Source organism: Eupeodes corollae, chromosome 1 (assembly GCF_945859685.1).
Source record: "Eupeodes corollae chromosome 1, idEupCoro1.1, whole genome shotgun sequence".
NCBI classification, from domain to species: Eukaryota; Metazoa; Arthropoda; class Insecta; order Diptera; family Syrphidae; genus Eupeodes; species Eupeodes corollae.
The window spans coordinates 88132715-88144739 of NC_079147.1; the positions used below are offsets into that span (position 1 = coordinate 88132715).

Genomic DNA, 12025 nt, shown 5'->3' on the forward strand with positions numbered 1-12025 from the left:
CCACTTAAATAAAGTGGTCTTTGTTCCCATGCAAGGTGGGAAATTCGTAATAAAAAACTGTGGGCTTAGTTCCCTTTGAATGCGAAATGAATTCCCATGTTAAGCCAGGAAGAAAAAATAATTCTTCAAGTATTTTTAAGTTTTATTAATATAAAAAAATACATTTCTGTACAAAAAAATTATTCTACTTCTATCGAGATACCAAATTTAATTAACAAAATTGTTAAAATTTTGAAGTAAAGGTAAAACATTTTATAGATGATAATACAACAAAAAACAAATATACTTTCAATTTAAAATTTCAATAATAAATTCAAGTGAAAAAAAAACATAAGAAATTCAACAAAGGATACAAGAATTCAAATCAAATACAATCTACAAAAAAGCTATCGTAAAACTCGTAACTATAGTTCTACAATACGGACACAATAATTCAGATGTTATTTGATTATTTTCGAAAACTCGAAAACTGAATTTTAAAATAAAATGATGCTTTTTGATTCAATTTTTCATTCTAACACGCTCTGAAACTGAAACTGTTTTCATTACGAATATTCAAATAACAAATGATGTGTTGAATATAAACTGTAACATACTCGTACTTATCAAGATAAATTTAAGAAAACATAAAAAAAGGTCTAAGAACTAACAGTAGTTTACATCTCTGTTTAATTTTTGTTGTTGGAAATTCATTCCCACTTTATACTTTCGAGGGTGTACTAATTTCCCATAAGAAAGTGGAAATGGTTCTCACTTAATGGGAACAAAGATCACTTTAGTAAAGTGGATTTCGTTCCCATTAAGTAGGAACTTAGTCCCCAAGTGGACTTAGTTCCCGTGGACTTATTTCGCACTTTAAGTGAGAACTTAGTCCCTCAGTGGACTTAGTTCCCGTGGACTTATTTCCCTGCACCCAATGAGGGTGGGTACCCATCTGACTTCCTTTTGTGATTATATAGGTCGTTGAAATTAAGATAAACACCAAGGTCCTTACAGTAGTCAGTTATACATTGAGAACGTAGGTGTATTTTCCACAGCTTATGGCATTAGTTACGCAGCGGTCGATTCTACGATTCTACGTACCAAGAAAGTAGGAAGGCACTTGGAGTGAAACTAAATACTGAAGTTCATTGTAAAAAAGGTTAGTGCCTCTTTCAAAAGACTTATTTTCAAAACAATTGTAACTCTGTTAATAGAACCGTTAATTTGGGAAAATTGGGGTTTATGAAAATCTGAGAAAATAGTATGTGAACGTTAGTATTAAGGGAGGGTTATAATTATCAATACCAGAAAGAACTTGGGGACATAGAGTGACTGATGAGTTATCTGTGTCGGTTGAGAATGTACGACCAAGTTGTCGGTTTATATTATTTAGAGTACCACTCATTTGGCTAAGGCTTCAATCAGTTAACTTATCTACAAAAAGACATTCTTTTGCCGAGGAGGGATAAGAAGTGTAACTGGTCCGTAGTCTGTTACCGAACATTTTAGGTGTAGAAGTTTGAAATTCCCAAAAATTGAGTATTGAGCTTACGGAATAAACACAGTGAGATTTCGATGATTAGTGTTCGGTTCGGTTCGTTCACAAATGCAAAGTTGTCAATACCCTATTGAAACTCTTTACAAGGAAGGTGATAAAGGGGGTTAGAAATTACATTTGATTAGTTTCAAAAACTTTTCTGTCCAAAACAAATATAAAAATAAAAATTAAAGTAATTTTAATTTCAATTAAAAATCAAAACTCAGTTTCGATTGCAATTTCCAAAAGTAAAACAAATCATTACACAAAAATGTTCACAAGATTGAGATAGTACAACAAAATATGTGTAATGCCTTTGAAATAAATTGAATAGCAAATTAAAGCCTATTATGAATAACATAAAGCACAAAACATTTTGATATTATGAATATTAGCACGCGACTCAATTATGTCTCTACTAAATTGCTTAAATATTCGAACCAATAAATTTAAGGACTTTGACAAATTAACCTAAACGAAATTTATCATTCATTTATTAAAGAAAATAAAAATAAAATGGCGCCCAACTTAGGAAAGTTATGGGTGTCCTTAAATTATTACTGTTCACGCAAAGCCACTTCTTCTACCATAAACACCCCACCTCAGTGTAGGTTTATTCAGAATTCTCTCTTGTTAAATAAGTTATAACGAAGGAGTCATTTTTATATGACTATATAATAAATATTATATATGTACATATCTATATATTGTACAGTACATGTTTTGAGGCATATGTTTTATACATATGCTATCCTTATACTATATACAGTACATTACATCCATTGAAAGTACATTTGAAGGATATAAGGATATTTTTTCAAGAGTAGAATTTTCATGGTCTTGCCTCATTATGAATTCAGATCAAATTTGCACAGTCATAAACAATGAAACGAAAACGAAAAGGCACAGAAGTTTGTCGTCGACTGCGCGGTGTGGTGGTGTATAAAATCTTAAATTAAAAACAAGCTCGAAAAGAAAATCAGATTCTAAGAAAGTCTAAAACACAACAAAAAGTATTCTTCAATTCACAACATCAAGGATATTTTTGAGATTAAGTTGACACCTTTTGGATATGTTTTTTGTTTAGGACTTTTTTCGTTTGCTATTTAGAATATTCGCGTTAGAATTTGATAAAAAGTTTTGGAATTAATTAAAGATTATGTTTGTTTTGTTTTTGATTAAATTTAAAAATACACACAACATTCTTTAAAAGTTTCTTAAATTTTGCTTTCCTTTTCCATGTTCTTAAGTTAAGAAATTTTTGTTTTGGTAAACTTTGTGGCTTGTATTTTGCTTTTGGGCGCTTTTGAAAATACCAAGATGAATGTTTTTTAAATGTTAAAAACTTTTGTTACATTCGCCAAGAGTTATTAGTTTAGTTTTTTAATACTTTCACAAAGGATGTGACGTTAAAAATATAAGGTCAATTGATGCAGTAACGATACATTTTGAAGAATGAACCTTATTAGCTAAACTGTTATTCAACTGTAAAAGTAAAGACTTGGTATTAGTAAAAAAATTGAAACATCTATAAACAAGATGGGGGATTAACATGGCTTATTTACCGGTTGGGTTTAATCATTTATCTGTATTATAGATTAAACGTATTTTAAGTCATGTGCAGGCCTCAAACTCAATCGGCCACTCAAAGCAGAGCAGCTTCTCGATACCTTCGCCGTAGACAAATCTGATGTGACAGACTACAGGAAATGGGACTGAATGGTATATGGCAGAAGGAAGAAAGTAGGCTGCGATTTAGGGATGCTAGGCCAAGAGTTTAAAGCTTTCGGGATGTTAGCGAAAGAATGACAATAATCCGCATTAATACTAAATTCCACCACCTGAGCCCTATGAACAAGCATGTTCCGACAGAAGAAAAGGATGACACTACCAAAGAAGAATATTATGACCTCCTCGATAAAACCTATAAACAATGCCTCAAGAATGATGAACAAATTTCTTTGGGAGCCTTTAATGCCAATATTGGTAAAGAAGTCATCAGTCGATCGAAAGAAATAGCCTGCACCAAATCACGCCTGGAAACGTACTCAGGCTTACCAACTTCCTAGCTCAAAAAAACATGGTGCTGAGTAGCACTATATCCCTCCGTCCGGATATTCACAAAGAAACTTGGCAGTCTCCCGATGATCGAATCTGCAACCAAATCGATCATGTTTCTATCGACGGAAGACAATCCTCTGTCACAGTTCGCGTTCGCACGTAAAGATCAGCCAGCAAAGATTTCGGTCACTATCTAGTTGGTGCAAAACTGCACTTGCGAATATCCATGGATGCTACTAGGCGAACATCATCCACAAGGATAAAATTGAACGTTGGAAGACTACAGCAGGAATATACCGCTTAAGCCTTAGAGCTTGCAAAGAACCCGAAAACGAATGAAATGTGTCCAGAGACCCACTGGTAGCTTTCTCAATCAAGAGTGCTGCGGAAGAAGTGCTAGGGTTCACAGCCGCCACCGAGAAACCCCTGGTTTGACTCCAAATGTGCTCAAACAAAACCAAAACGGAGGCATAAAGACTGTGGCAGCAAAAGAGGACACTGTTCTCCCGTCAACTCTATAACGATAAAAGAAGGGTTGAGAACTTTTTGCTCTAAAGAAAGAAAAAGACCCATGAGCACCTTCAAGTCGAAGAAAAGCAAGGATGCTTTAGTAGCAAACAGGTGTGGAGTTTTTATAAAAGTCAAGAGGCAAACAACGTGATCCGCGCTGGAGCTTCTAAAGATAAGGAGGGAAATACTGTAGTAGAGACGCAGATGATGGTCCAAATTTGGAAAGATCATTTTGACAAGCTGCTTAATGGAAATGGAGCCCACGATCCCACCAAACAAATCTATTTGGTTGATGATCTGGAGTTCCACCCACCCGACCTGAATTAGACGAGAGTTGCCATCACCAGACTGAAGTCGACCAAAGCTGTCGGTGATGACGGTTTACAGGCGGAGCTTTCCAAGCACGTGGGATCTGAACTGGTAATTAGCATAACCAAAATATGGTGGAATGAAAGCAAGCCCGACGAGTGGATTTTAAGCACTATCAGTGCGATCCATAGGAAAAGTTATCCCGTTATACGCCTTCTCTGCGCCAACTACAGAGGCATCAGCCTTTTAAACATCGCCTACAAGATCGTGTCTAGCGTATTATGTAAACGCCTGAAGCTATTCACATATGAACTGATTGGCCATTATCATTCTGGCTTCAAGACTGGAAAATCTACCATAGACCAAATTTTCACTCTATGCCAGCTCGTGGGGAAGACCTTAGAATATAGAATCGATAAAAATTGGTAGAGACTCAACCAAAACCTTCGAAACCACCAAAGGATTTCGAAAACGTCAACACCAATGGCACCGTCTTCCAAAAATCCGCACAATAGCTTGAACATATTGTTCAGAAGCATGGACTCTTTGCCAGGTGGATAAAGAATCCCTTGATATTTTCGAGAGGAAAGCTCCACTTACCATATATGGACCGGTTTGTGTCGACAGGCAAAATAATACCTTTTGGAGACGATACAATCACGAACTATACGAGCTGTACAGGGACTTGCCACTGGTCAAAAAACTACGTGTTCAACGATTAAAATGGCTAGGGCATGTAGAGCGAATGCTTCAGTAAACCAGAAGTTGAGGTAGACGCACGCCGCGCCGGCCTGGTATTCGAAACTCGAGACAGCTAGCTTGTGATCAAATAAGCTGTCGCGATCTTTCACTTGAGGCTCAGGTATATGATGTGGTGTAGCATCAACTATAGAAAGAGAAAGAAGATAGATTTTACTGGAAAAGGAATTACTAGTGGACTCTGATAAACAACGCAGAGGCTTTGAATATAAAATTTTTGCCCATAGGCATGTATTTTGGTTTAAAAAACCATACTTAATCAATGGTTGTTATTAGGAAAGATCTTCAGCTTTGACTAGGGTCTTTTAAGAAATAAATTAGGAAACAGTCTGTTGAGAATAAGGGCCTAGTGCGAGTAATGTTGTCAGGGACAGGGGGCCAAAGTTTTCATAACAAGAACTACTCTTTGAGGATTTTTTATTTTCTCGCAAAAGGCAGTATGCTTAAAAAAAACTTTAGGCATGACAATTATATTCACTAACCATCGCGCCACGGGTACTTCAGCTAAGCTTAAAAGTACAAATTTCAACAAAACATTGAGTTGAGTTGATGAAACGTTCGAAATTTTAGCCGAACTATTTTAGGGTATAGTCATCTAGAAACGCTCTTAACACCACGTTCCAAAGCTCAAGTTGGATAGATGAAACCAATTTGTGGGAAGTACTGTTTTTTAGGGAACGCCATGATTTCTCCTATAGTTAAAAGCGTTAACGGCTTGATTGGATAAATGTTCACAAGTTTAAGTGCCAATACATTACTTACTAACTCATTAAGGTCCTCGTGAACGATTTCTGGCTATAAATTTGAGCTCCCTCCATCTTTTACACAACCTCGACTGTTCTTTTTCTCGTGCTTCTCAGTCTCCCGACTCTTCTACCTTTCTCTTAGCGTGTTTTCAATCCACTGTAGTCTGGCCTTTGTATAATAGCCTCACCTTGCGCTTAGTTTCGGACGTTTTGTAAGGTATAGAGTTTGTTTTTAAAACCGGACATCAAGAATGTGTAATGCTGTATCCAATTCTGTTGTTCCCTCACATTATTTGATATTAAGGCTTATTAAAATGTCACTCACATAAAATTTATAAAATAGAAATTCCGGATGCGTGCCACGCAGAAATTCCTCTGCCGACTTTCGAACAATATAAAACTCCTTTCTTCTGTTTGCACAAATAAGCGCCACCATTATTTGTATGGAAAATCTATATACAAAATATCAACACGAACATAGTATTCCTCTTTACAGTTATATAATAAAAACCAACATCAAATCTTTTTATTTTTCAATTCAATGGAAGAAGCAATTTTACTACACATAATTATTATTTAATGTCTGCTTTAATTGCTTATTACAGACAAAACTTGTCATCAAAAGCAATCAATAACTCAAAATACGACTTCCTACGGTTGCATCAGAATCAATTTGAAAATTTAGTATTATTTTACTTTCCATTTGGGAAAGACTCGTGAATAATATGTTAACTTTTAAATCCTTCACATTTATATTGATTTTGAAAATTATTCTTTCCAATTATAACCTCAAACTTCGTGAGTTGATAATCCAAATTCATGGAAAAAGTGATACAGCCACAGTTTTCTTCATCGAAGCTGAAAGTGAATTTCTGACGGAATTTATGAGAGCTAATACCATCATTCCAGCATCCATCTTCGATTCTTCTGAAGCACTTAGCCGACCTGGACAGTCAAATAATGTTATCATAGTTTACCAAGTTCCTGACGATGCTGAAAGCCACAACAGTTCCCAAGCACTGCAAAGTGCTATCAAAAACATTCCAGTTCGAAAGTTTGTAATAGTTGCAGCTGAAAACTTAGATATCTTGCGTCAGTACTTTGAATTCTTTACGATACATAAATTCAGACGAATCTTCGGAATTATTGCAAATTCCTCATCTTATGCCTACATGCCCTTTGCTGACCATCCAATTCAAGAACTATTGCAAGGTAGTTGTTATCTGCCGGATGCTTTAAAAGATCTAAATGGCTTTGCTGTGCGAACCACAGTTCAGATAGATCTCCCAAGAGCTTTTTGGTATCCAACTAAAAGCGGTGAAAAACGTATAGCTGGAAGGTTTGGACAAATATTTCTACAGTTCTTAAGAAAACACAACTCAAGTTTTGAAGAAATGTTGATAAACAATTCAAGTCGGTTTGATTTGGATGCTGTATTCAATGCAACTCTTAATGAAGAGGTCGACATTAGCATGAATTCTTTTTTTCCGGGTAAACAACTTGAGATGAGTTATCCTGTCATAGTTGAGAAAACTGTAATAATGGTTCCGTACAATGGATTCCTTCATCCAAGTGAGTACTTTCTGAGGCCCTTCTCGACAACAACATGGACGGCAATTGGAGTGTCATTTGTTTTTATTGTTATTGCCAAGGTCCTGCTCGATTTATTCACAGATAAAGGTGTGGATTTTTGGTCAAGCTTCAGTTTCACCTATCTTACAATGCTAAGTGCACCAACCGAAAGACCAGTAGAGCCGCTTTACTACCGGCTTCACTTGCTGGTTCTACTGTTTGCGTTCATCATGGGAACAATGTTCTTATCTTATTTCCAATCCTATTTGACAGTTTACATCTCGATCAAACAGTTTGACACCGTCCAAGATCTGATGGACCACAGAATCTCTGTTATGATTTCAAGTTATCGATGGGATAGCATAAAAGACGACCCTTTACCTCTGGGCTTGACGCAAATAATTTTACCAATCCATCCAACCTTATTTATCCCCAAGCTTGTGTCGATGCGAGACAACAACTTTGCCTACATCATAGAAGATGATAGGTGTAAATTTTATATCGGTCTTCAATCTTCGTACAGAAAAAGTTTATTTCGTAGAGCTCAACAAACTGTCAATAGCTATTTCATAGGATTCGTGTTGCCGTTTCATTCGCCATTTAAAGAAATTTTAAATAATTTCATTGTCGAAATATGGCAAACCGGATTAATTCAGAAGTGGGATTCGGATGTTATTTATCAAGCAAAGGCCGCTAATTATAGATTGAATATGTACACGAAAAAAGATGATAATAACGATGTTGGAAATCATTGTGTTCAATTGAATTTACGTCATTTGCATTTTGCTTGGAAATGTTTAAGGATTGGATTGTTTATGGCGACGGTGGTTTTTATACTGGAACTATTTTACACCTGGTGTTTAAAAAAAAATATTTTATAAAATTGCTTTCTTGGACTGGTCTTGAAAAGTTTCAGTAAAGCTTAAAAATTGACTTGTGAAATTGTATGTTATAACGATAGATTGAATTTGATGTCATTTAGCACAATAAAGTTTAACATTTTCAGTAAATTCTAAAGGTTGTTATATTCTAAAGAAGGACAAAGGACCATTATTCTAAATATCAAGCATTCAACTAATATTATGACACTTCAAATGACAGTTAAGTCGGACAGTTGTAAAATGCCAGCGCTTCCGACTTATTTTAGAATGAATGTCTGTCAATTCGGAAGTCCGTATTGGTTAAAAGAGTCATAGCTTGAGCTGAACAGGTAGGACACTGGGCAAAATAAAATATGGTTCCCTAAAACCCAATAATTAATAAGAAAAGTGTTCAAAAAAAGCGTTGCAAAATTTAGTAATTATTTAAAACATTTTGTATTTGGCTAGATGTTTTCACAAGCAGTTATAAGTAAAAAATTGTTACACAAAGACGCTATTTACTATCAAATCTCACGTCTTGGATCAAATAATTGGATCGATATTTTTTGTTCATGAACTCTTTAGTTCCCTACGTTGTTAACTTTTTTAAATTTAAAAAACATTTTAAAGTCTCGAAGATATTTTGATTCTAGATACTATTAAAAAAATGAAAACAAATCTTAGTTCTTATTTTGGGAAATTTTCAAAAGATTTAGTTTCTTATAAATGAAATATTTACATTTTATTGTTTAACAACGTTTTTTACGTTGGAAATGACTGTGTCCACCATTTTAGAATATAACATCTTTAAGACGGTTTGGAATAGAAAACTTTAATTTCTTAATTAATCGCAGGGAATTTCGACCCACCAAAGCTTCGATTGAGGTATCTTTATCTTCGAATTGTCTGACAACTTCGTAAACTTTATAAAAAAGAAATGGCCAAACATTTTCAATAATGTAAGTGCTCTGAAGAAAGGGGCCATGGCAAAAGTTTTACGTGTTCTGAATAAATTCAACTTCCAACAACCCTCGTCATTTTGGACATAACCGATTTAATAGTTGTTCGGCTATGATGTCTTTCCAAAATAAGTTCATTCTTTATCAAATAATGGGAATACAAGTTGTAGCCAACTGGCCATCAAGGTTAAACTTTGTTTCACCCGAAAAGACAACGCGCTTTCATTCACTGCTACAAAGTAACATATTCTTTTGCAAAATTCCACTGATGTTGTGAACTTATCTCAAGACAGATTTATTTTAAAGTTTAATTCTCTGGATAGTATCCCTTTTTTAAATTCGTTGGTAGAGTCGTAGAATTATCCGCTGCTCTCAAGATGATCTGGTTTCTGGCTTGTAACCTTTTTGATTCGTCTCACATTTTTTTTGGGTCAGCAATATGATTCCTTACAACTTTCTTGCTTGCTATTAGACGTATTGAGATTCGGAAATCCTTTAGAGCATCTATTTTTGCTCTTTCCGTAGCTTTTAAAGTCTTTCCAGATCCCATTTGTGTTTGAAATTAAATTAAAATATTTTTTTTTTTTGAAAAAATCTCTAGGATATTCTATACAAAAGTTCTTAGTAGATCGATCTTAGAAACTAATTCATGAAAATATTCGCAATGGTTTCATTCAAGTAGAGCAGTTTTGTATACGCTTTTTTAGTAGTTCATTATTAGATATTGAAAAGTTTCAACGCTCGTTTCTAATTTTCCCTTTATGGTAGTAAAACTTTCCGGGTACAACACTTCCTTACTTACTTAAGGTGGCGCTACAGTCCGGAGTGGATCTGGGCCTCAACCAACATACGTCTCAAGCCAGCTCGTTCCATAGCTAGCTGTCTCCAGTTTCGCACGCCAAGTTAATTGAGGTCTCCACCCACCTGAGTGCGCTACCTGAATCGCGGTCTTCCTCTACAGCGCCGTCCCTCGGGATTGGATTTGAAGACCTTCCGGGCTGGAGCGTTGATGTCCATTCGCTCTACATGACCTAGCCATATAAGCCGTTGGACTTTAATTCTGCTAACTAGGTCAGTGCCGCTGTACAGCCAGTTCATCGTTATATCTTCTCCTCCATTCTCCATCTATGCGTACGGGACCAAAAATCACCCGAAGAATTTTTCTCTCGAAGCATCCTAAGACGCTCTCATCTTTCTTTGACAGGGTCCAAGCCTCAGCGCCTTAAATGAGAACCAGGATGATGAGTTTCTTATAGATGGTGATTTAAGATGCTCGAGATAGGACTTTACTGCGCAATTGGCTTCTAAGTCCAAAGAACCAAAGATTTGCAAGAGTTATTCTTCGTTTGATTTTAAAGCTGGTGTCGTTGTCTGTGTTAATAGCGGTGCCTAGGTAGACAAAGTCCTTAACTACCTCAAAGTTATAGCTGTCCATGGTTACGTTACGTCCAAGACGTCGTTGTTCAATGCCCTTTTTTGATGACAGCATCTACTTGGTATTGCCCTCATTGACCACTAGACCCGTCTTATTCGCTTTCTTCGCAATGCTCAAAAATGCTCCATTGACATCACGCTTTGATCTTCCAATTATGTCAATATCATCTCATCTGCGTATCCGAGTAATTGGATGGACTTTTGGAAGATTGTGCTTTTAGTGTTGAGTTTTGCACAATTCTTTCCAGAACGATGTTGAAGAAGTCGCATGACAGTGCATCGCCTTATCTAAAACCTTTTTTGACATCAAATGCATCGGTGATATATTTTCTGATCTTGATAAAGCAGCGTGCATTCTAGATCGTCTTTGTTCTCGGTAGCAGGCGCCGTAGTATACATCGCAGACTTTTAGTTTGAGTCTGCTCGGTCCATCCCATCGCACTTCTTGGATGGCGGTTATATCTGCCTTGCAACAGTTTCGGGCTTCCGCTAGTTGTTCGGCTGCACTTGCTCTGTTAAGGGACTTAACATTCCACGCACACATCCGAAAATCGTTGTCCTTATTTCATTAGCTTGGGTTATCAACAGTAAATCCGTCCGTATCCGAGGCTTGTTGATGCTTCGCAACTAAGGTTTTTTTTACGTGGCCAGGAAGTCACCCCGACGGCAAAACCCCCAACCTAGAGGACCAGATCCTTAGTATAACTCCAAGGACGGGGAGCCGGATAAACCGCTGCTTACAGGCCTGGACTCCGAATATGTCGAAGAAGGCCTGTAAGTTGTTCACTAAGTAGTTCAACCTTACTGGAACTGTAGACGCCACCGTTGATTCCATCTCGAGAATTCATCCGCTACCGTCTGGATAAGGAGAGGTGCCTAAGCGGAAACACCTCTCCCCTCTCTCCCGTTTGCTGCCCCCAACAACTTTCCACTGGGGTTAGAACCTAATCTCCAGTTGAGGAAGTAGGCACCCAATGTTCACTACGGATAGTTAAGAGTAGGAGTTGATAGACAGAGGTCTTTGACAAAAAATTGTGGTCGCTTGTGTCCTCTTGAATGCACATGTCTACCATTTGAACAGCTATAAGAAGCGACAATCAATTTCAAACTATGTGGCCTCATCCTAATGGTCGGTAGTGTACAGTGACGTTCAAAAACTGGTGGTCAGACGTTTTTTTTTTTAATTTTTTTTCGAATTTTGTCAAATTTGTTGAAATTACATAATAATAATGACGATAAGATTTTGTTTTACTATGCGGTTCAAATCGTTTTATGATACAATAAGAATGTTGATTT

The 12025-nt window shown here is 36.5% G+C and overlaps 1 protein-coding gene across 1 annotated transcript; it reads left to right on the forward strand.

The window, feature by feature from the left end:
* The first annotated feature begins 6617 nt into the window (after window positions 1-6617).
* Window positions 6618-8357, forward strand: LOC129941196 (uncharacterized). Its single transcript, XM_056049771.1, has one exon. The coding sequence runs from the start codon at window positions 6630-6632 to the stop codon at window positions 8355-8357; it is 1728 nt and encodes a 575-aa protein (XP_055905746.1). The 5' UTR covers window positions 6618-6629.
* The last annotated feature ends 3668 nt before the right edge of the window (window positions 8358-12025 follow it).